This window comes from Pan paniscus, chromosome 5, assembly GCF_029289425.2.
Source record: "Pan paniscus chromosome 5, NHGRI_mPanPan1-v2.0_pri, whole genome shotgun sequence".
Classification (NCBI taxonomy): domain Eukaryota; kingdom Metazoa; phylum Chordata; class Mammalia; order Primates; family Hominidae; genus Pan; species Pan paniscus.
In genome coordinates this window covers 103,322,653-103,349,266 of record NC_073254.2, presented here as the reverse complement: position 1 = coordinate 103,349,266, position 26,614 = coordinate 103,322,653, and the positions used below count along the sequence as shown (strand labels likewise).

The 26,614-nt window shown below is 34.3% G+C and overlaps 1 protein-coding gene across 1 annotated transcript in view; it reads left to right on the top strand.

Moving 5' to 3' along the window:
* Positions 1-26,614, top strand: part of ME1 (malic enzyme 1) — a 212,602-nt gene that overhangs the window by 175,437 nt on the left and 10,551 nt on the right. The window contains exons 8-12 of the mRNA XM_003816382.5: positions 8,001-8,098; positions 9,821-9,934; positions 18,607-18,712; positions 20,063-20,205; positions 23,612-23,785. Of these exons, the coding sequence (XP_003816430.4) occupies positions 8,001-8,098; positions 9,821-9,934; positions 18,607-18,712; positions 20,063-20,205; positions 23,612-23,785 (635 nt within the window). The remainder of the gene's footprint in view (positions 1-8,000; positions 8,099-9,820; positions 9,935-18,606; positions 18,713-20,062; positions 20,206-23,611; positions 23,786-26,614) is intronic.

The window sequence follows — 26,614 nt, the reverse complement described above, 5'->3', positions numbered from 1 at the left end:
TAACCTTATGTTCTTACCATTATGCCCACAAATGTAATACTTTCCTCTCTGCAGGCACAGAAATTGCATTCCAGTGCCAACAAAAATAATTATCTAACCATTACAGCCTTACCATGTAAATAAATGTGTTTACACTGGACCCTTGGGTGGACTCTTTTCTTTTTTTTAAAAAAACAGATTTGTTATTTAAAGATATGATTTATGAAAAGTATTTGATTAAAATTGTATATACTTAGAATTCTACTAAGTTAGTTATCTAAAATAACCTTAAATAATATAGATTTTGATTCAAAATGTATTTTAGACGTGAATGCGTTCTCATTATAAATTATTTTAAACTGGAAAAAATGCATAAATTGAATCTATTAAGAAATTGGCCACATAATTATATAATCTGAAGACAAACAGAATTCAGCAAATTCAGACTGAAAAAAATAAGGTTTCAACCTCTAGTCATTTAAAATAAGCTACAAAAAGAAATTTTTCTTCTCATAGTAGCCTCTGGAATAGTTAATCTGTAACATGACACTCTAAATATTGCACATAGAAATTTTTGCCATAATAAACTAGTTTGACTTGTTAGTATTTTTAAAAAATACATTTAATATATTAGGCTACATTTTTGTAAATATAGTGAAATCTTATACTGAATGCTTTGATAATTGAAAAGATCAAAATCAGACATGGTAGAACAGATATTCACAAAAGGATACCATGGCCAGTAAACATATTTTTGGAGTTTAGCCTTACTATTAAGTTTTTAAAAATTTATTAAACAGCAAGTGAGAAACTGATTTTCTCTATCAAGCTAGCAAAGATTTTTGTTATAAACCCAACTGTTAATGATGCTTTTAGAAAATGAGCACTCGCTTCCATTGATGGTAGAAGTATAGATTGATACAACTTTTGGGGAGCCAGTTTGTGTCAAAAACCTAAAAACATGCAGATCTTTACCTGATACAATTCTTTTGTACAAATTTATCCTGAAGAAATAGTGATGTGCAAATTAAATATACAAAGTATTGCAATGCTATTTTTAATAGCAAATAATCAGAATCCTCTAAATATCTAAAAATAGAGATTTGGTTAAATGAATTACCATATACCCATAGTATGGAATATTATAACTGTACAAAATAATATTTTAAAATATATTATAGACATGGTTAGGTATTCACAAGATATTTTTAAGAGATAAAAAGCATGTTAAAATAGTAGGTATGGAATGAGGTATTTTTTGTAAATTAAAATTTTTCGAATATACACATATCAGTATGAGACAAAAATTTGTTAAGACTAAACATCAGAATGTTGAAAGTGGTTACAGCTACACAGTGGGATTACAGGTGACTTTTTTTGTCTTTATCTGGATTTTAACTGTTTAATGCATTTACCACAATGAGCATGTATTTATGAATAACTATTTCAACTGAAAAAGATCAAACATGGCACAATTGTTGAGCCATAATATCAAAAATACCTAATATATAATCTTTCATTAGCAAGATAACTTAGTACCAAAGCTTTTTACTTCCATTAGTATTCTTTCCAAAGTGGTATTGTTGTTGATGTTGTAATTTGGAATTTGCCATCATCTCATATCAATGACATTCTTCATTATGTCACCACTTATTTGACAAAATACTAGACGTAACTGATCGTAGCAGACAAGTTATACAAAGAAAGAAAGAAAATAGCATTCTGACTATACTTCTTCCTCTTACTTATAGATTTTTCTGAGTTAATACTCATTTAAGACTTACAATTAATATTCTGAAACATTTTTATGTGTAGATCCTATATTTATATGTAGATCCTATAAGATTTCTTTATATTAAAATGCAAAAAAAATTTAGACTATCTTATTGTATTAAAATGTGTTTTGTCAAATACTTATCAGAAAAAGCTCATGAATTAGAATGTAAGAATATTTTGTTGAATATTTTTATTACAAAAGAATGTAACATGGAAGAATTTTAAAATATTACTTTGCCTTGGACGGGCACGGTGGCTCACGCCTGTAATCCCAGCACTTTGGGAGGCCAAGGCAGGTGGATCACCTAAGGTCACGAGTTCAAGACCAGCCTGACCAACATGGAGAAACCCCATCTCTACTAGAAATACAAAAAAATTAGCCGGGCATGATGGTGCATGCCTGTAATCCTAGCTATTTGGGATGCTGAAGCAGGAGAATCTCTTGAACCTGGGAGACAGAGGTTGCGGTGAGCCGAGATCATGCCATTGCACTCCAGCATGAACAACAAGAGCGAAACCCTGTCTCAAAAAAAAAATTATTTTGCCTCACTAATAATGACACCCCACTACTTTGGGAAAGAAGTTCATGGTTAAAAGATGGCTCGTTTTCCTGTAACTTCAACCTCTTTCTCTCTATTGCCTTCTTCCCTTTAGTCTATGACCATAGACCATATTTAAATTGATTTCAGTCTTAAAATTATTGCCTCAATTCTATTTTCTTCCCTCCATCAGTCAATGTCTTTCTTCCCTTAAAAACATAAAAATAAGATATTTGCCTCAACCTTGTTCCCCTCCCACCCCATCTCCATCCTCACCCCATTCTTCCTTTTCTTATCTAAGCTTCTCCAAGGAGTGTTCCACACTTGCTCTCCCTGTTCTTCACCTTTTATTTCTTCCTCGGAATACTGCCATCCATCTTCAGCCCTGACATGCATGCCACTAAAAACGGCTCTTTGATAGGTCACAGGTGATGTAATTGCAAGATCCAATAGCAATTTTTCATTTTCTTTCTTGATTGACCTTTGTTCTTTGTCATTACTTCTCTCTGTTTTCAGGTAAGTATGTGCTCTTTTACCTCTTTGATAATTTTTTCTCTGTCAATGTGTGTTGTAACAAAAATGTGTTATAACACATTTTTCTGCCCTCTATTCCTTAAATGTTCATGTTCATTTAGGTTCTCTCCTTTAGCCACTCACTCTGAATAATGTTATCATTCCACATGACCTCAATACATGTTTTAAAATTCTAAATATCTGTGGCCCAGATTGTATGTAATTATTTCTTGATACTGCTATCAGAATAACACATGACAGGAAGCACAAGCTTTGTGCAAAAGCTCAAAATTGAACCTCCTAATTTGTTTGCATACCCCCAGCCTCAAATTTCTCAAAACCGTCACCCACCACTATTCTCTGAATTTAAAATCTTTAAACACCATCTGCTACCTATAATATATTATAATTATATATACCCATATATACCTATAGGTACTATTAGTATATAGTAGAAGGCCCTACATGATCTGACCCCAAAACTTCTCTAGCCTCATATCACTTTGCAGTCTAGTAAGGTGTGTTTGCTTCAGCAACACTGCACACAGTTTCACATGTGTTTTATGTTCTCTCTCCTTTTATATTTTAGAAGGCTGGGCATACAGATGGAGGTAGTATTCTGAGTCTTTACTGTAAGGTGACTTGGTTGGGCCATTTCCTTAGGTAATCTTCCTTTTCAGTCTCTTTGGATTCCTTCTCTTACACTGCTGAGATTCCACAGAAAAGATTTTTCCAATCTCACTCCTGATACTACCTTTCTGCCAGTGCTCTTTAAGTAGGAGAAGATTGGAGGGTCTCCGTATTGAGTATGTAAACTTCCAGTTAAGCTTGTTTCTAGTATGGAATCCTTGCCCCCAATTATGCCTGGTGTCTTATACTCCAATGACCCTTTCCAGAAAATGAGCCTCAAGTTTTCTTTCAAACTTCCAGAGTGTGGGGAAGTTGACTATCTTCTAGAAGGAGAGGGGGATGCAGATCTGGGTTTTAACTGATATATATATATATATATACACACACACATATAGAGAGAGTTATATATAATTATATATAATTTATATTATATAAATATAATATAATATATAATATATAAATATAATATAATTATATATAACTCTATACGTGTGTGCATAGATATTAATTAATTATTAATTATTAATCAAAATATTAATATATATTAATTAATTATATATAATTATATATAATTATATTATATATTATATTATATAAATATAATATAATATATAAATATAATATAATTATATATAAATATAATATATAATATAATATGTAATATAATATAATTATATATTATATAAATACACAATTATATAATAGATTATATCAATATAATATAATTATAATAGATTATATCAATATAATTATAATAGATTATATCAATATAATTATAATAGATTATATCAATATAATATAATTATAATAGATTACATAAATATATAAATATAATCTAATTATATAATATATTATATAAATATATAAATATAATATAATTATATTTTATATAATTACATATTATTGTATATTATATATAATTAAATATATATATTTAATTTTGAGACAGTATCTCTCTCTGTTGCCCAGGCTGGACTGGAGTGCAGCAGAGCAGTCATAGCTCACTGCAGCCTCAAACTCCTGGGTTCAAGTGATCCTACTGCCTCAGCCTCCCAAGTAGCTAGGAATACAGGCATGTACCATCACACCCAGCTAATTAAAAAAAAAATTTTGGGGGGGTTAGAGATGGGTATCTCTATGTTGCCCAGGCTGGTCTCAAACCCCTGGGTTCAAGCAACCCACCTGCCTTGGCCTCCCAAAGTCCTGAGGTTACAGGACATAAACCTCTGCACCCTAGCCTTCTTAACAGACTTTTGACCAGCTTCCTGTTTTCACCCTCTCCTTTATCCCTACTTCCAGAGGCACTTGGTGCCTCCTATACCTGGGTTTTTGAGAGTTTTGCTGTATCAGTCTGGTCACTTATTCCCCACTGCTGGCCAACAATTCAGCTTTCTCAAGTCTGCTAAGTCAGTTGCCATTTGCTCATTTAGAAGCCTGTCAGCTTCTAAAATGTTGTTGCTACCCTTTTCTCTTAGTCTTTTTAATTTTTTTCTTTTTGAAAAAGCAGTTTTCTATTGTTTTAGTAGGGTTTGTTGGGGAAAGGAATACTAATTGTGTGTTCAACTTCCATTTTTAACAGGGAGTCATCCCTGCCTCCATGTCTTCGCTTATGCTTTTCCTACTCATTGTGTCCTCTTGTCTGAGGTTCTGAAACTCTTACATTAATCAATGCTGTGTTCAGGGAGTATGCACTCTAAATGCCTTGACCTTTGCCTAGATAAATTCACCCCTCCCCCTGCTACTTCTAGTTCTTGTATTTTACCCAATCTATTTAGTAGCACATGAGGATTATAATTATTTGATTACATATTGATCTACCTTACTAAAATATATATGGTAATTTTAACCAGATTTAACAAATTATTGCATTAGTAGAGGCTATTCTTTGATAAAAGGTGAGACTTTTATTTAACAACCATATGTTGTTATGTTTATGTTTATGTTAAAGTCGTAAGTTTCTAAAATGTTAAGAAAAATTCGATCTGTTTAGTATCTTGCTAACAGTGTTAAGTCCTCTTTAAAACTGATAGTACAGGCGGGGCTCAGTGGCTCATCACGCCTGTAATCCCAGCACTTTGGGAGGCTGAGGTGGGCAGATCACCTGAGGTCAGGGGTGTGAGACCAGTCTGGCCAACATGGCAAAACGCTGTCTCTACTAAAAATACAAAAATTAGCCAGGCATGGTGGTGGGTGCCTGTAATCCTAGTTACTTGGGAGGTTGAGGCAGAAGAATCGCTTGAACCTGTGAGGTGGACACTGCAGTGAGCCAGGATCGCGCCACTGCACTCCAGCATGGGTGACAGAGTAAGACGCTGACTCAAAATAAAAAAATAAAAATAAATACAAAAACTGATAGTATGAAGATAAACCTAAGCACGAATTCTGTCTGACTTATAAAAAGCTTAGTTTTAAATCTTAAAGTAAAACTTATTATGGAATAATTTATTGTAAAAATTTACAGTTTTATGAAATTTCAATTTTCTACATGTATTCCCTTCTCTGCAATGAAATTTAAATCAAGGTAGTACCAGGCCATGTACAAGAATCATGTTCAAGTTAAATTTTTGATAGTGCTAAAAATATCTTTCTGATTTTATTAATTAATTCTATAAATGGAAGATTAGTGTTTTCATTGTGTTCTCAGGAAATATTATGAAATATATCTTTAAATATAATGTATGAACTTAACACATTTTGAGTTTTAAGTGATCTAGCATAACCATATGAAATTAAGGTACCAAATAGGATATTTTAGAATATTTTCTGTCTATCTGACCGTAAATGTCCAATTCGATGTAAATAAAAATAATAATACAAATACAGCGATTGCTGATGATACTTCAACTTTGATGCTTCAACTGGTTAAATCTTATAGAAACCCTTAAAATCATAGAATCTTGGAGTTGGAAGGGAGCTTAGAGTTCCCCAGATCCAAACTTCTGGGCAGTTTACTTCAAAAGAACCCAAGAGAGAGATAGCTTGAGCTACTATTTCTGAATAACTTCTTATTTAGTAAGTGGATATCTATACCTCTCTTTCTAGTTTAAATTCTCTTTCATCTGTTTAATGACTCTAGTGAATATATCTTGCATGGGGAAAATATCATTCTAATCATGTCATGATATATTCTCTACATACACTAGCCATATTTTTTGCATAGATTTTCACCTTAAGTAATGTATAGAAGAGTGGCTTTTTCATAATATATGACTTAGCACAGTTCATAATTATTGCAATAGTGACTCTAAATTGCATGCATTTTATTTTTGTAGTACACATTGTGATCCTAAATAAAAGACACATATGGGACTAACAGGCCTTCAACAATTATTGTTTATTGTGTTCTTATTTGTGGCTACCTAATTATACAAGAAAGAAACTAAAAGATTGAATAGAACAAATTTACTGATTGTGAAATGTTGATTACCTTTGATACTTGACATACATAACGCTTCATCGTTGTGTCATTCATCAAACCTAGTCTAATCTTTGTTTTAACCATAATGTTAAATAAGGGTATTTAACGTTTAGCTAGGCTTTACTACCCAGCTGAGTGATGTAGGGAACATTATAGGTAGAATGTTACCTTAGAGGAGTAAAGTATAGATACAGCTGGAAAGTGTTGCAAGAAGCTGCTGCTTTATTAGCCATAAAGAAGTTGAGCTGTGTAATTACACTCAAAGCAAGAGAACTGCTTTGTGATCTGTGAATGCTTATATGGTAAAGTAATATAATTGGAACTGGTGAAGTTTTTATGCCTATGAGACATGATGAGGAAAATATAATTTTTATCTTAAGAAATTTTGCATTAGTTTTGTCTAGTACCTTTGGGATCCACCAGTGATTTTCATAGGTAAAAAGTCTATTAAATAATACAATATAATTAGATTTTAGTTGCTATTAACATTAAATTCCAAATGTATCAAAAATATTATGAGCACCAATACCATCATCAGCAAGAATTTACTATTTGTGTCCTCCTGTCTCAGGTTCTGAAACTCTTACATTAAGAGTTTCTTTGTGTGAAGAAGAGTTTCTTTGTGTGAAGCCTTCTTTGTGTGAAGAAGAGTTTCTTTGTGTGAAGCCTTCTTTGTGTGAAGAGGATCATTAATAGATTTCAAAACCCCAAGAGTAATTAGACGGAAGAATCTAATAGCACTTATTACTCTTTTATATCATAAAGTAAAACTACTTTACAGATGAGGAAACTATCTATTCGATGTACACAATAATTTCTCTAAATTCTTTCAGCTAGTCAGTGGGTTGTTGAGCTAGAATCTGAGGAATCCAGATCCCATCCTTTCATTGATTATGTCACTAAGATAAGTCACAGAATCTTCTTTTAGGGAAGTTTTCAAGAATAGTAGTAAGCTGCTATCTTAAAATATTGATGTCAGTAGCCTGGGAATTTTACCACATATGCAAGCATGGGATAAGACAACCACAGGTTTCTCTTCTGTACCAGTTAACCTTTTTTATGATTATTTCAAGATGTGAATAAAAGCTTGGAAATTGGCAGGATCTGTTTGAGGATTACTCAAGGATATTTATTACTTGTTTCAGGAACAGCATCTGTTGCAGTTGCAGGTCTCCTTGCAGCTCTTCGAATAACCAAGAACAAACTGTCTGATCAAACAATACTATTCCAAGGAGCTGGGGAGGTATTTGCCTTGTGTAATACTTATGTTCTCCTAAACTAACATATAATTAGTGTTAATTGCTCATTAACTCAAGATTTGACGAATTCTTTCAAATTTTTAGTATATTATGACTGTAGGCTTTATGGAAGATTCCCAAATTAAGTGCTGAGACATATTAATTATTCATAGGATAATTTAGTACAGAAGTAATGAGATATTTTTCACAGTTGTAAATTTGTGGTATTATCAAATGTTGCCATAGGTATTTGTTATGCATATCTAAGGTGCCATACAGGAAAACTTTCCAATGTATGTGTATATATGCAAGCTTTTATGTATTTAAGCTGGTTTATCTGATACTGGCTTTTAGTATACTCCAGTGTTACAAAAACAAGTTTTTAAAATTTGACTCACAATTCAGTGTGTATGTATGTAACTACATATGTGTTTTTAAGAAAAAATATTTTGAATTAGGGATTTGTAGTATATTATTACTGTTCACATGCAAAAATCCCAAAATATTTTAAATTGTTGGAAAGAGACTGCAGCAAAACCAAATTATGCTTTGTTATTACTTGCTTAATTTAATAATCTGAAAGAAGAAAACTAGACTCATGTAATAATAATTCATCCCCAAAATAGAAATTAAAAATTTAGTTGAGTTTGAGTTTCTTATGGGAAAACTGCCAAAATCTCTTTAGAATTATAGAATGTAAGTAATAGAGAAATATTTTGTGGCTATATATATATATATATATATATGTATATATATATATTTCAAGAAACTTTAAATTTTCAAATTGAATATGAGTATGAACAAAACAATATGTTACACTGGTAGATCATTGTTTATGTCGTATTGGTTTTCATTTTGCTTGTTTTTAGATAAAACAAAATATGTGAAGTTAGAATTCAAATGCCACGATACAAATATGTGAAAGTATTCAGAATGTAAATCACAAATTCACTTTCACATTGAAATAAAAATCAAGGCTAAATGACAGCTCATTAACATTTGAGTTCTCTATTTTGTGGATTATTACATGCTGTATTTAACTTTAGTAAACCTCTTTGAATTTTCAAAGGGTTTGATGAATGGCACAGGCTAGTTCTTGATACTCAACTAGGCAGAAGAATTCATGGTTGGATGATTCAAAACTAGCACTTGTTTGTCCCTGGAAAGATATTGGAAATTTCACAGATAATTATAAAATTTACCAAATACCAAGGAAGTTGATTCCTTTAATCTTGCAATAAATTTCACAGCACTTTTGGTATCCAAATTAGAAGAGTAAGTAGATGCTTGGAAACACAGATTTTTTTTTTTCCATCAGTTTCATTCTATTGCCTAATTGGTCAAGTTCCCATCCAAATGACCAAGCTTCTTTCTTCAAATTCAATTAGAGTAGCTTGAACCTAACAATAAACAATACAGTTCAATGAGCAAGGTTGACCAGTTCATTATTTTGAATTCAGTATTTTTTCTTGGAGCAAATCTTGGTTGTATTAACAGGATTAAATACACTGACAATCAAGGATATCACCAGTTTATCTGTGGCCAAATAGCAAGCCACATAATAGTGGCTCTGTTGTAGTAAAAAGGGTAAATAATTGTCATTTGGCTTAACCTAAATGTGACAAAAATATTTTGTTCCCACTAACAAAGACAAAATGGGGTGAAATGTAACCCTTAATAAGATATCATGTAGAACAACTTTAAAATTTTTTCTTTCCATCACTGAGGCTGCCCTAGGGATTGCACACCTGATTGTGATGGCCTTGGAAAAAGAAGGTTTACCAAAAGAGAAAGCCATCAAAAAGATATGGCTGGTTGATTCAAAAGGATTAATAGTTAAGGTAAGAATTTGTCATTTTTAACCAGAATAAAGATAACTATGCCATTCTGGATGGCCATCTCAAAGACAACTCTGTTTCTACCACCTCCCTTTACACTATATTAAAAGAGTAGCCATTAAATACAAATGATCATGTCATACAGAATACTGATACTCTTCTGAATAAAGAAAACTATGACTTAGGAACAGATTCCATCTGCAATGTGAGTCGGCTCCTTACACCCCTTTGAATTGACAGTCCATTTGAATTAGTTTAGTTTTCTTTCTTTCCTTCCTTTCTTTCTTTCCTTTCTCTTTCTTTCTTTCTTTCTTTCCTTCTTTTTCTTTCCTTCCTTCCTTTCCTTCCTTTTCTTTCTTTCTTTCTTTCTTCCTTTCTTTCTTTTCTCTCTCTGTCTCTCTCTCTCTCTCTGTTTTTGAGATAGGGTCTCACTTTGTCACTCGGGCTGGAGTGCAGTGATGCCTCCATGGTCACTGCAGCCTTGACCTCCTGTTTTCAAGTGATCCCTATCCCACCTTAGCTTCCTGAGCAGTTGGGACCACAGGCCACCATATCCGGCTAATTAAAAAAAAAAAAAACTGTACAGCTTTCACTGTGTTTCCCAAGCTGGTCTCAAACTCCTGAGCTCAAGTGATCCTCCTGCCTCAGCCTCCCAAAGTGCTGGGATTTACAGGCATGAACCACTGCACTTGGCCAGTTTAGTTTTAAATTTAGCAATTTGATATTGATACAGATGAAACACCTAGATATATCACTTTTTATTGAGAGTTGGTGATCAAATTGTACATTAGCTAGAAAGAAATGAGGAAAGAAATGAAATAGCTACCCTTTACCTGCTACTTTCTCTCAACCAAATTCTTAAGGGTTTGAATGGGAATTCCTGAGAGAAAACTTTGATAAATAGCTTGTTTGAATGTTATCTTACCTGAGCTTGAGTTTTTCCATCTTTAATAGTGATAATAGTATCTACTTCATAGTATTATTTTGAGAACTAAATAAAATTAGGTTTGTGGCCATATTGCTATATAGTTATAAGGCATTATTAATACTTGTGCCACCTGTGCATATCAATCATTCTTTAAACTGCTAGAAAAAAGTACATATAAATCCCCTTCCTATGTGAAGATGAATGATTAGGAATAAATAATGGTAAGCAGTGTCTTCCGGAATTTAGTATAGAAGTAAATGTGAATGTGTACATACAGACTTTCTGGAAAGCTGTTTTATGTGTATTCAAAGCCTTTAAAAGTTTATATTTTTGAGCCACTAGTTTCCATTCAAAGAATCTATCTCATGGAGATAGAGATGTATACAGTATTTTATGTATGAGGATATTATTGCAGCATTATTTACAATAATGATATGGTTTATCACACATTAATTATAATAGTGATATGTTACATTTACCTAAATAAAGGATGATTGTCAAATGAATTGTGGAATAGCCACATTAGTATATTGTATAGGCTTTAAATTGTTTTCAAAGAGCAATAAATGACATGGTAAAGGATTCATAATATAATGTTAGGTGAAAAAAACCAATACCATAGTATATATTATTTTTTATTTAAAATACAGTTGTATATGAAAGTCATAGAAGGAAATATATCAAATGCATATTGCCTTAAAACATTATTTCTAATGTCTTTTTTATATATTTTGAATTCTTAGTAATCTGTTCCTTTAAAGCTAGAAAAATATTTGTTTTTTAAAATCAATATACATAAATATGTTTCTTTAAATGAAGAAAAAATATATGCATAACTTTTGTAGTAAATAAGTATATATAAAGACAGAGGCTTTCAGTATGGATTTCTTGGCTTAAAAATTGCTATTGCTGGCTGTGCGTGGTGGCTCACGCCTATAATCCCAGCACTTTGGGAGGCCGAGGCGGGTGGATCACGAGGTCAGGAGATCGAGACCATCCTGGCTAACAGGGTGAAACCCTGTCTCTACTAAAAATACAAAAAAAATTAGCCAGGCATGGTGGTGGGCGCCTGTAGTCCCAGCCACTTGGGAGGCTGAGGCAGGAGAATGGTGTAAACCCAGGAGGCGGAGCTTGCAGTGAGCCGAGATCGCGCCACTGCACTCCATCCTGGGTGACAGAGCGAGACTCCATCTCAAAAAAAAAAAAAAAATAGCTATTGCTTTGAAGAATCAGCATAGTATGAAAATTTTGTACACTGTCATCATGTGACAAGTTGTGGGCATGAAATAAGAATGTTTATTGAATAAAACCACCTATGGATCGGGTGTTGTTCTAGACTCTGGGGATTCAATAAAGCCCTTGATCTTAGGAAGCTGATAGCCTAGTGAGAAAAATTCAAGCCACTAGTTACAGAACTAGAACCATATGAAAGTATTATAAAAAATATGTTCATGGTGTCAAGGTGCACAGGAGATAATGCTCCCAACTGCACTAAGGAAAAAGATGGGAGTACTGAGGAAGATATCAAGACAACGTGTCTATTAAGCTAAGTTGGAAAGGAAGAGTTAGGAGTTTATCTAGGGTCTCCATAGATATCTTAAATTTCCTATATACAAAACTGAAACAAAGGAAATACGATGGCAAGTTCACTGAGAGATCTTGATAGAAGCTAAAGATGATGCCTTTCATCTCTTTAGATCTTCAAAGTTCTATACGGTGTGTGGTACATGCCTGACAACAAATATTTTGTTAATAAATGAGTGAATAAGTCACTTTACAGACAGGAGAACCAGCATGTACAAAATAAAACATTTTGGTATAAGGGACATTTACAGATTATATTAGAAAGGAAGCAGATGATAAGAGATGAAGGGCTTTCTGAACCCTGAAGATGAGCAATTAAACAAACCTGTGCAGGGGGGTTTGCCTCTCCTTTACTCTGATGGCATTGTGGAGGATGGATTGCAATGAGGGGAAACTGAGAAAAAGAACTAGTTACAAAGCTGTTGCAATAATCCAGATAGAAATTAATTGGGGCATAACCAGAGGTGAGTGAAAGAAACTTAATTCAGTAGGTATTTAGGAAATAGAAGTGGCATACTTAGTAACTGATGAAATATGGAAGGAGGAATAGGGTGGAGTGGAGGAAGGAGTCTAGATGGACTCCTTGGGGTCTGTCTAGTAAGGAATAAAGAACAGACCAATTTAAGGGAAGTAACAGGATCAGTTTCACACATAGAAAGTTTAAGGTGCTTGTGGAGACCTCAGACAGAGATGTCCCATTGGCAGTTGGAGATACGGGACTGATACAGAGGATAAGTGTCTGGGTTGGAGATAGGGATCTGGGGGTCATCACCATGTAAATAGTAGGAATAGTAGGAGCTGTGGAGAAAGCTATACAAATTGTTGTCCTTAGGGATATAAAATATTCAAAAGTCCAAAAAGTGGAAGTCTATGTGGTTTTATTTTGTTGTCTCTGATGTTATTTTTACCTGAAATCTGTGTAAAAATATATAGATTTTAGCATCTTGAATAATTTTAACACACATTTACTGAGCTGAGATTCCAGAGTCCATGGATATAATACTTGGAATAACTGTGAAGTAGTTGGCTAGATCTAGTCAGTCTCTCTTACTTCATGTCTTTTACTTGCCAAAATAAAGAAGTTCATATATTCTGCTTGCCAAGATAAAATTACATTTTAAAAGGTTGTTATATATTTAATAGCTTGTACACTATTTAATATAAAAGATACATATTAAGTTTCACTTTTTCTTTCATGCTTTTAAACAGTCAAAATCCTTATATTGACTTTTGTTGCAGAACTAAGCCTTAGAATAACCAGTAAATTAGTGTAATCCCATTTTCAAATTTACATGATTCTTTTGTGTTTTTTATCCTTCATTCTTAGTACTTTTATATCTCCTGAGAACCAATAATAATCATTTTATTAATTTTATTAACATATAATGTAATTGTTTATAAAATGTAAAAATACCATAAAGTTTTAAATAAAAAATTTTCTTGGTGAAACTCCACTTTTTAAAAACACCATGTCAAAAACTAAAACATGAACTGTGAAGTCAGCTCATCTTTGAAGTTATATCATCATCACGCTAGATAATTATTATTCCAGCATATTTTCTCTTTCAACTTTCAACGTCACAGGCATAGCATTTTCCATCATTTACCCCATATCCATATGTGCAGTGGAAAGAGTTAATGCTATAGAATACCAATATTGTAAATAATTCATCCATATCACCAAGGTTAATTGAAGTCAATTACTTGGTTATGGATCATACTCAAATATCTTTGTACTTTATAGTAATAAACATAAGATGCTTTAGTTTTTTATAGTGGAAAATAATTTATATATTAATTTTGTCAACTAATATTAATACATTTTAATGTAAAACTAATACTTAGTTTTAAAAAACCTTCCAAAACAAAAATTAAAGTAAGAATAAAGACAGTGAAAAGAGAATGAAAAGGGAATGTTGCCTAGTATTTGCATTTTGCAGTGAAGATTTGGAGCATTTTCAGGAGGATAAGAAGCCACAAAACAAACCAGATTTAATCTGTCTTAAATAAATATTATATTTTTGCTCTCACTAATAAACGAAATTAATGCTGACAGAACTTCAAAATAAAAAGTAGGATATTAACAGACCTTACGAAGGATCGATTTCATCTAACCCAGAATGAAGCCATAGACTGGTTTGAATTTCGTTTTTATTTTTACTTTATTTTATTTTGTTTTGTTTTAAATAATTTTGCTGTACTGTATTTTTCTGATTTATAGTTAAATGTTTAGCTCCTGTAGAAAGAGATGGTCAATAAAGGTATATTGTATGTTATAAAGGTAGTTTTGACAATATAGTTATTTCATTCCTGAAAGTATAATCTCTAGGTCGAGGGCTTGAAACTACAGACTATATAGTTTATCTGCTATTTTATCAGAATTTTTGACTGGTGCTGCCTTCACCCTGAATGATGGTTAATACATTTCATACACTGTGGTTTAATAAAAAAGTCTAACTCCAAATAGACTATGTAAGCTGGTAAAAAGTATCTGGCTTGATTGTTTTCTCCCTCTTTTTTATTTCAAATAGAGTATGATCAATGCATGTAGGTATTAAAAAGAACAGAGGCCAAAGATTGTATGCATGAGTCTTAGAAAATTATGAATATTGATTTTTAACATACAAAATTAAATACTGATGGAGTTCACCACCTACTATCTTACATTAAAAACACTCCATGCCCCTTACTATACTTTTGTCACATAATTTATCTTAGTTTAATCTGTCCTGAGATGATGAAACACAGCTCTGGACTCTTTTAGCAAGTGCACATACCTGATTTGCAACAAATGCAGTGAAATGCTACTGACTATGTGCTGAGAAAGCCCTGTCCACAGATCCAAAGAGGGGCCAGGTTCAACTCTGATAAACTAATGACATGACAGCAAAAACAGGCCAGTAAATTGGGGGTAGGTAGTCCAACTGGGGCTTGTGAAAGAGTTTTTCTAGTCCCTGTATGTAGGAAGGAATAAATATTTATCACTGGTAATCTAGAATTAATTTACTTATTCCTATCCTGGGCTGTGGAATAATAGCCCAAAATCTTGGCAACCTTTGCCCCCATTCTCCTCCCTATGCCCACTTTAAACATGTGCTTTTGAAAAGGTAGTAATTAAATCTGGTTATATCTTCTACGATATAGTAAGAATCATCACAATATAAAGGGATAGGGGAGATTAAAGTAATAATATCACAAATAAAGTTTCAGCTATCCATAATATGTTTGAGGTAATTAGAGACTCTTGAAAAAAACAGAGAGAGATAAGATGCATCATAGAATTTGGGATTTCTGAGGTGAGAGGTGCCCACATGCACTTTGCCAAAAGAAGGCAAAAGGATTTCAGCAAGGGATCCTGAAAAGGGAGAATGAAGGGAAAAGACATCTACTCATCTCCATACCAACTGAAGTTATTGGCATAACGAATATGTATTCCAAATCAGATTTTGAAAAATAAAGAAAAATAAGCCATTAGTCTAGAAAATAGAAGTCCAAAGGTACAGGTAGTTGCCTCAGTATTACCGGATTTAGAAAAGGTTGTCACATTCCAGTAGTTTCTTTAAACTAGGTCATCAAGTCAATTTTGAAAATGGTAGAGAACATACTTGGGAGACATTTTGTGTGTGTGTCTTTTGCTTCCTCTGTTTTGTCAAGTAAGACCTTCAGTATTGCTAGTATTACCATTTCGTGATTCCTGGACTTTTTTCAGCATTCTTTCAGCACTTGTAAGTCATACCAGGAATCAAGCCTTTGAAAGTGTTGCCATGGGTAATTTATGCTTCTTACTAGATGGAATGTCTTCTGGCTAAGTTCTGGCTTCAGTGTCTAGGAGCTGCCAGTGGGTATACTATGATTAATAAAGATGTTTATGATTAAGTATATATCTTTTTCTTTTCATACATTATTCATCTGTCTTTTTTATTATTTGTTTCCCATTCTAGGCAATTTAAATATTTTTCATTATATCTCAGCTTGACAGCCAAAAAAGCTGTGACTTCCAATTTATCTTATTCTATAGCTTTTCTTCTTTAGACTCATTATTGTATACTTTTTTGAAAACATAGCACATAACCTCTTAAAAACGCATGTGGTAGGGATATGATAGATCATTTAGTACACTGATTCTCAAAACTGGCTAATCATTTCTTTTTTTTATTTTTTATTCTTTTGAGACGGAGTCTCGCTGTCGCCCAAGCTGGAGTGCAGTGGTGTGATCTTGGCTTACTGCAAGCTCTGCCTCCTGGGTTTATGCCATTCTCCTGCCTCAGCCTCCTGAGTAGCTGGGACTACAGGCTCCTGCCACCACGCCCAGCTAATTTTTTGTATTTTTTTAGTAGAGACGGAGTTTCACCGTGTTAACCAGGATGGTCTCGATTTCCTGACCTCGTGATCCGCCCGCCTCAGCCTCCCAAAGTGCTGGGATTACAGGCATGAGCCACTGCGCCTGGCCTACAGCGGATTATTAATAGGAGAAAATATACCAAAACTTTAAGTGCTGGAATTATGATTTTTTTCTTCTTCACAAAAATTTTAATTGCAACAACAACTAGCATAGAGCTCTTACTATAAACCAGGTACAGTCCTGAGTGTTTTACATGCGTTACATTTCATTTACCCCACAAACAACCTGATGAGGTAGAAATTCTTATTATCCTTATTTACAGATGAGGAGACAAGCACAAAGAGGTTCATATGTTTCAAATTTTTTAATAATTCAGTATATTGCTTTTAAAAACAGAGCCTGTCTCTACTAAAAATATAAAATTAGCCGGGCACATGCCTGTAATCCCAGCTACTTGGAAGGCTGAGGCAGGAGAATAGCTTTAACCCGGGAGGCGGAGGTTGCGGTGAGCCGAGATCGCGCCACTGCACTCCAGCCTGGGCAACATGAGCAAAAATTCTGTCTCAAAAAAAAAAGACAAACAAAACAAAATTAAAAACAACAACAACAACAACAAAAAAAAACCAGAGCCTGGCATGGTGGCTCACGCCTATAATACTAGTGACTCAGGAGGCTGAAGCGAAAAGATCACTCCTGAGGCCAGGAGTTCGAGACAACCCTGGGCAATATAGCGAGACCCCCATCTCTAAAAAAAAAAGATAAATTAGCCAATCATGGTGGTGCATGCCTGTAGTTCCAGCTACTAGAGAGGCTTAGGTGGGAGGATCCCTTGACCCCAGGAGTTCAAGGCTGCAGTGACCTCTGATCCACAGCACTCCAACTTGCATGACAAAATGAGACCTCATTTCAAACAAACAAAAGCAACAGAAATAAAATGATAATACCCTTTAAAGAAAGAAAATTGTACTATCTTCATTATTAACAATTTGCAAAGACTATGACATACTATTTGTTAAGTTTTTGCCCGGGGTGATTCTGTGCTATATTGAAAAGGCTTTGAGTTCCAGTACAATCTCTTGCCTTGAGCAAGTCCCTTAAAACCTCTGAACATGTTTCCGCATATGTAAAATGACTATACTTATACTTGTCCTGCTTCTCAGAATTGTTGAGGGGATCAAATGAAATATGTGAAAACAACTTGTAAGTCATCAAGTACCATATAAAATTAGGCAGTAATCCATTATGTAGTCAAATCTTTAAAATTTGCAGCTAGAATATTATAATTAGATGTTTACTAGATAACACATGGCACATTCATAATCAGAACATTAAAAACAAAAACATATAAAACGCATACTTACTGAGAAAATCTAACAATGACATAAATATGACTTCAAATTCTTTTCTTAGTCAGTAGCATAAATTGGTAGGGCTAAAGCCGAAGCCAACTCCAAATTCTGAGACCTGCTATAAAACACAATGTGTGACAAACAATATAATTATTTAAATTATATTTTGCATGGCCATTTGTTAATGCTAGTTCTCACATGTCTGTAAAATTAGGATTTTTAATATCAATTAAATGAAGGACTTTGTTTTGTTCACTGTTACATCTCCATTGCCTGGAACATTGACATATAAATATTTGTTAAACGAATGAATGAAATAACATTCTGACAATTGAAGAAGAGATTTTAAGAATAGCTGTAACACATCATACATAAAAATGTTAAGCATAAATATTTGTAATATATGTACCGAAATTTATTGACCCTCACATGTTTGGCAGATTCTTAATTTTTTCTTACTGGCTTTACTTAGGGACGTGCTTCCTTAACACAAGAGAAAGAGAAGTTTGCCCACGAACATGAAGAAATGAAGAACCTAGAAGCCATTGTTCAAGAAATAAAACCAACTGCCCTCATAGGTAAGCATTTTCTCCTCTCCCTTCTCCCCTACCCCTTATTTTGACCTGATTGTTTTTTTTTTACTACCAATTTTTGAGGTATAATTTAGCCTTTTTGAATTCAAAAAACTACACGTTTGCTCAAGCGACAGTACCCTGTAGAGACCTAGATTTTTAACTTTAGTCCTGTCGTCTTTCTCTTACTGATCTGAGATGAAGCGTATGGCCCCCTCCTCTAACTCAGCCTGTTAATACCTGGCACGTTCAGCACTTTTCTAGGCTTGATTACTCCAGATAGACAGTGGTTCTCAAATAAGAGGGATTTTTGCCCTGCAGGAAACATTTGGCAATGTCTGGAAGCTTTGAGTTGTCTTAACTAGGGTAGCGGGGTTGGAAGGGAGTAAAGGGAGGGGCTACTGACATCTAGCAGACAGAGGCAGCGGAATGATTCTACTAAATATCCTGTAGTGCACTGGACAGCCCCTGCGACAAGGAATTATCCAGCCTAAAATGTCAATAGTGCTGAGGTTGAGAAATACTGCAGTAGATAAGACCCTCCTGGAAGACAGGGATCACATCTCACAAATCTTTATTTTCCTTATAGCACTTAATACAGTACTTACACAATGCATGTGCACTGCAAGACTTTAAAGTGGTTTTAGAAAACTCAAAGGAATTTATGAAACTTTATTCTTTATTTTGTGCATATGTAATTTTGATTTTTACCTTGTATTATACTCCATTCCTACAAGCTCTTGTGAAACAGATGACAACGTTGAAAATAATGATGATAACTACAATAAAACAAGTACTTACTCCATGACAGGAACTTTACTAAGTGTTTAATATTGTTTTTACAAAATATATTCTGTCAATAATCTTATTGTTTTTCATTTCCATTGTGCTAATTGCTTTATTCTTCTGTTAAAGTTACTTCAGTGGGTGGTACTTTACTTTTGCAGATGAATCAGATGGTTGTCTTAAGTGATAGCGTTGGTTTATAAAACTTAATTGCTTTGTAGCCTGACAAGACTGAAATACGCTCATAGAATTGCTTATAAAGAAAGTTTACACATTAGATACAAATTTCCAAGTGATTGGTAACTAACTCAATGTACTATGGAAGCCAAATATTATCTTTAATTTTTAATAGATATTTGTAGATTTGTGACCCTAAGGATTGTAAGGATTGTTGGCATTAACAAACTTGCCTCTTTTTGTCACTATACTTGAATACAAATAGTTTTTATAGCATTTTGTTTAGGGTCTATTAGAAAATGACCTGATAGATATCATTGATTTGAGGCATGGTCTTCTTGTGTGAATTAACCAATGATAGTGTTAATTACCAGCTTCATATTTCTTCATTAGGAGTTGCTGCAATTGGTGGTGCATTCTCAGAACAAATTCTCAAAGATATGGCTGCCTTCAATGAACGGCCTATTATTTTTGCTTTGAGTAATCCAACTAGCAAAGCAGAATGTTCTGCAGAGCAGTGCTACAAAATAACCAAGGTAAAGTAAAACTATAACAGATATTTTAATAATCAAATTTTTATTCATTATAGGGAGGCCTAGGATATCTAAGGTGCTTACTGTTTAAGTTTAAAAATTATACAACCAAAATGGAAAGAAAAGCACACAAATCAGAGGGATAAGAACTATTTCCTTTTCTAGAATGTTGTATAAATCCTCTTCTTCAACAAAATAAAATACATATTTTAATGTTTTACTGATAATTTTCCACAAGTGATTTGGAAATATCTAAGATTTAAACATAAAAGTTAAATAGAAAGGAAGCAGCTTGGTTCTAGAGGCTTATTAAAATAGCTTTTAACTAGCTATTCCCAAACACTGAAGCATACAATGTAAAACCACAACCTTATTTTTGCTTTGCTAAATCCTGGGTTTGGGTTTTGGTACTATGGGTGGAACATTTGGGCAACTATCTTGACATCCAGCCAGACTGGGATAGGAGTCCTCAATGCTTCAACATTTTACTATGATTTATTTTATACCATGTTTGTACTAATATGTATTTGGCTGATATGCCGAAAGGAGCCTTTTTTCCCTTCAAAGACTTTAAAATATCATTACAACAAAATAGAGGTTGAGTCATATCTATCTAAAATGTTTATTTTGGAAAGAAATCCAAAATGAACTAGAGAGGTAAACATGAATGCTATGTCACTCTGCATTAACTGGAACTTAATGGCTCTATTTTAATCATATATCCTTAAATGCTCAATACTAGAATTAGTGATTTTTTTTTTTTGGCAAGGAGCCACTCCATTGTTTATCTCTCTTATTTGGGATGGCATCAGTGTTCTCACTGATTTTAATTTTTATCTCATCTCTAGATTGGGGAATTTGCCTCACATTATTCAGTAGTCCTTAAATCCTTAAAGGAAAAAAAAGTCCTTTCAGCAACAACAAAGTTTTAGCATCATGCCTTGCACATACTAGGCATATAATAAACAAGTGTTTAATTAATTATTTTGTCTTAATGTATCTCAACAGGCCTCAAGGGTTAAGAGACTTATCTATAACACACATAAACAAAATTAGCCAAATTTATGTAGTTGTATTTTAAACTTTGAATGTGTCTGATATAAATGTATGCCTCAACTCTTTCTTATCATCTTGCCTAATGTTCTATGTTTTTCTACATAAAACATTGAAAGTTATTTTGAGGATGAAAATTTAGACACTGGTTTGGCTAAAGGATTGGAGAAAAAGGAAAGGTCTGCCTGTTGCTGGATGTGAGTTTCTGCTACTGTAGGCACAGGTGAAGATAGGAAAGGTTAAGTTACAATATACAAAAAGACTATTGAACCATAAAAATATAATCTAAAAATGGTATGGGAAGGTTCCCTTCACCATGTTAATAACATATATATATATGAGAATATTTAGCTAGCTACAGTACTATCATTTATTTAATGACACTTCTCCTTAAAATATGGTGATTATAGAAAGATAGGCAGGAAGAGTGGGAGTGCAGGAGTGGGGGAGATATATATATATAATGTTACAGGCCTCTTTCTCAAATATAATTTTCCAAAACCTTTATATATGAAGTAATAATTTAGTTACATTAGAAAGTTGTTTATAACAAAATGTTTTATCTGCTAAAGAGCTTAAGGTATCAGACTTGTCTGAAAACAAAACCGAATTCTGTGCAAAACATAACAGTGTCTTATAAACAGCTAGATGAGAATTTGTTTTTCTGCCTCATCTATTTTCATCTTTTTGTCTCTCAAAGAAGGTTGAATTTCTGTTATACAACTTTAAGAACAACTAAAAGGTATATTATGACATTTGCTAAAAATAGGTTAATATTAATATCATTATTTAGACTCTAGATCCAAGAGATATGAAAGTTAAAACCCATTCTGTCATCGTTTAAACTATGCCTTCGGGATTTGATGCTTTAGACTTTTCAAATAGATTTCTTAGACTGTGATGCTTTATTTGTTTAGGGTTTCTGATTCCTACTTTGAAGCCTAAATACTCTCAACTAGATGTCCACTCTCAACATCACAGACAAATGTTCTTTTGATTAGCAATATGAAATGCAGGACCTAACAGGCCCTAGTTAATGCCTTTTTTTTTTTTTTTTTTTTTTTGAGATGGAGTCTCGCTCTGTCACCCAGGCTGGAGTGCAATGAATGGCACGATCTCAGCTCACTGCAACCTCCGCCTCCCAGTTTCAAGCAGTTCTCCTGCCTCAGCTTCCTGAGTAGCTGGGATTACAGGTGCCCACCACCACACCCAGCTAATTTTTGTATTTTTAGTAGAGATGGGCTTTCACCATGTTGGCCAGGCTGGTCTCCCACTCCTGACCTCAAGTCATCCACCCTCCTCGACCTCCCAAAGTGCTGGGATTACAGGCGTGAGCCACCGCGCCCAGCCAAGTTCATGCCTTTTTAAAGCAAGCAGTACATGAGATTCCTCAAAACAATTCTGACAAAATATTAATACTAGGCAAAATGAAGACAATTGTTGAAAAATATTGATAACTTAATCTTCTTCTTCCTTGCCAATCCTACTCCTGCCAATGAGTTTGTTTCCTATGTGATTCTCCACATAACTATTTTATTTTATTTTATTTTATTTATTTATTTATTATTATTATTATTATTATTATTTTTTTTTTTTTTTTTTTTTTGAGCTGGAATCTTGCTTTGTCGCCCAGGCTAGAGTGCAGTGGTGTGATCTAGGCTCACTGCAACCTCTGCCTCCTGAGTTCAAGAGATTCTCCTGCCTCAGCCTCTCGAGTAGCTGGGCTTACAGGCACCCACCACCACTCCCCAGCCACTTTTTATATTTTTAGTAGAAATGGAGTTTCACCATGTTGGCCAGGCTGGTCTCAAACTCCTGACTTCAAGTGATCTGCCCCACTCGGCCTCCCAAAGTGCTGGGATTACAGGCATGAGCCACTGTGCCTAGCCCACATAACTCTTTACAATATAGAAATATATATGATTTTCCCAGTTTTTATTTTGGAAATGTGTCGATTCCTAAACCCCAACCTAAAATATCATTATTTTCAATACTTAAATATTAGCCCATCATTTTTTATCTTCAGATGTCTATAATTGGAAGCCTATATAGAAATGGTTGATGAGCCTATGGGTTGAACCACTGCAGAGAATAGAGTGATGGTCTTAGGGCATCCTGTACTTTGCATGCTCCTCCTGGAAGTAAAGAGTAAGACAGAGAATAGTAATAATCACCCATTCCAGAACTGGTTGCACAACATCACAAAAGCTTGTCCAGACTTATTAGCAAGTTAATAAAAAACTAGACTTCTTTCTAAGTACTTATAATTTAGGCTGTGGGGTAGTTCTGTTATGATACATTTGTTTTAAAATATTCTGCTTCTTTTTAAAGTGAGTTATATGTGTCTTTGTTGTAGGGACGTGCAATTTTTGCCAGTGGCAGTCCTTTTGATCCAGTCACTCTTCCAAATGGACAGACCCTATATCCTGGCCAAGGCAACAATTCCTATGTGTTCCCTGGAGTTGCTCTTGGTGTTGTGGCGTGTGGATTGAGGCAGATCACAGATAATATTTTCCTCACTACTGCTGAGGTATTGTAAAATCCTCTAAGTTTACCAAGGGTTTAAAATACCAAGTGTGCTCAGCCTAGGTTGTCTAATGTTTTATTTATCTAGCATCTCAGCTTACTCTCTGAAAGAAGTAAAGTCTGAAGAAGAGAAAATCTTTCCCAGTGGAGTATAAGGGGTGGGTAGCATGTTCATACTGACTCACAAACGAAAGGTTCTTCTTCAGTAGTCATTAGAAAAATTGTGTTTTTGATTTCTTAAGAGGAACATTTTTGTGTCTTCACACATCAGATCAAGTTCTGTGACAGTGATGGGACAATTAAAAATATTGTTTCCAGGGCTGGGTGTGGTGGCTCATGCCCCTAATCCCAGCACTTTGGGAGGCTGAGGCAGGCAGATCACTTGAGCCCAGGAGTTCGAGGCCAGCTTGGCCAACATGGTGAAACTTCATCTCTACTAAAAATACAAACATTAGCCGGGCATGGTGGTGCGTGCCTGTGATCCCCCCGACTCAAGAGGCTGAGGCAGGAGAATTGCTTGAACCCAGGAGGCAGAGGTTGCAGTGAGCTGAGATTGCACTACTGCACTGCATCCTGGGCTACAGAGCTAGATTGTTACCTAAAAAAAAGCAAAAACAAAATTGTTTCCAAATGATGATTAAGTGGTAAATATTTCCCTGTTGAGAACAGTGCTTAATAATGAATGGCATTTTGAAGGTTTAAAGTGAAAGTCTGATATGGTATAGTGGACATGTTTATTATTCAGGGTTCAGTACAGGAAACAGAAACCACCCTAGTATTTAAGCAGAAATTAAATCAAAATAGGAAATTAGTTGTTTATAAAATCATTAAAAGAATAGGAGAAGTGAGCTCTGTCTGGGCCTTGAGGAAAGATTCTCAGAACATCACAAAGCAGGCCCACTGGGGAATCTTGTACTGTCATGAAACTGTGAAAGATCTGAGATTTTACTCTACTTGCAAGCTAACAAGTTAGCCACAATTTCATAGATATTGACAGAAGACATGAAACTCTTAGGTCAGAGACAAAGGACTTTGATAATTCCTGGCACAAGAGATATCATGAGCTGCATGTTCCTATCAGTTTCCCTCCTCCTCCCAAGCCTCAGCAGGATGATACGGTGATTGGGCATATATTTATAAAATCATGAGCTTTCTGATAATCATCAGGTTGATGTTCATCAGGTTGATATCATGTTTCAGATTTGAACAGGTAACCATTTGTGGATGAGAAACTTGAGTGAATTTCTTTTCTTACGATTAAACCTTTGCAGCTGAACTGATCCAAAGAACTTGATTGATATTCAAATATTTTTATCCTGCAAATATTTTTTCCATTGTGAAGAGGAACCCCAAGAATGTAGACAAAGATTCTTATGTTACTGATGTGACCTAAAGGAGCATAATCTTGGTGGCTAGCACCCGGCGTCATTCTATGAGAACAGATGCTTGGAAGCAATAATGTTCTCCTGTCGTTTTCTTCACTGCATTAAAAAGCATGCCAGCTGATGTCGCAGGTTTTCTTTAACTCAGAAAATCTTGTTAAACATAAATGGATGTCTAATTACTAAGAGAGCATGTAAAAGTTGCTTTTGCATTAAGGAAAATGTAATCATTGTCTTTTAGAATAGGCACATCAGAGTTTTGGTTACCTGCAGTAGTCAATGTTTTCTTTCTTAAATAACTCTAGCACCCTCTAGTGACAAATTCCGTGAAAAATATTTTCAGTTTACTCTCCAAGAAAAGTAATAATCACTACCAAAAAACACTTTGAAGGAAAAAAAAATGTGGTGTTGTCAACATACCACATCACTAATTCTTATCATAGCTAGTGATCTCTCTGGCTGCATCTCTTGGCCTTTCTACTGTTTTTCTCTTAGGCTTCAACACAATATTCCTGTTTTTTTATATCATCTAAATTATGTCCCACTCATTATTTTCCTTGTCTCCTTTTCATCTCCCTTTTAAGTAAGAGTTTTTTTTCTAGCATTCATTTTTTGTTACCAGTTTTTTCTTCTCTTTTTCCTATGCTTTCAAAGATCTCATTCATTCATTCATTTCTATTATCTTCATTCTAGTAGTGACCAAATCTGTGTATCTCTATTCTCATCTTTTTCCATATCTCCAGTTGCCTGTTGGGTAATTCCACAGACATGCCCTACTGTGTCCTTAAACACAACATTATGAAAGCCTTCCTTATCTTTCCTCACTGTCAGCATTCACATTTTTATTAGTGATACCCCCTTTCCAAGCAGGCAGCAAAGCTTAGAAGCTTGACATTCTTTTCATTCTCCCTCATCCCATAGCCTTCAAACACACCATGCATATGTATGCCTGTGTAACTGCTTTATCTCTTATCCTGTCTGGAAAGACCTGAGAATTATTCTCCAATGATCTAAGCTTCTCCTTTAGGGTACTGCTTAAATACCACCACATCCTGGAATCTTTTTGTGACAAGTCTAGCTCATCTTGATCTTTCTCCGTAGCCATGACTGTCTTTGTTACACACTTTGACATTTAATTTTATTTCTGGTTATGATACACTCCTGAGAGCTTCCTATTGTAAAAGATTAGGTGTTGCCTTTATAACTAAGTTATAGATTATCTTTTTTTTTTTTTTTTTTTGAGGCGGAGTCTCACTCTGTTGCCAAGCTGGAGTGTAGTGGTGTGATCTTGGCCCACTGCAACCTCCAACTCCCTGGTTCAAGCAATACTCCTGCCTCAGCCTCCCAAGTATCTGGGATTACAGGCACAATGCCAATACGCCCAGCTAATTTTTGTATTTTTAGTAGAGACGGGGTTTCACCATGTTGGCCAGACTGGTCTCAATCTCTTG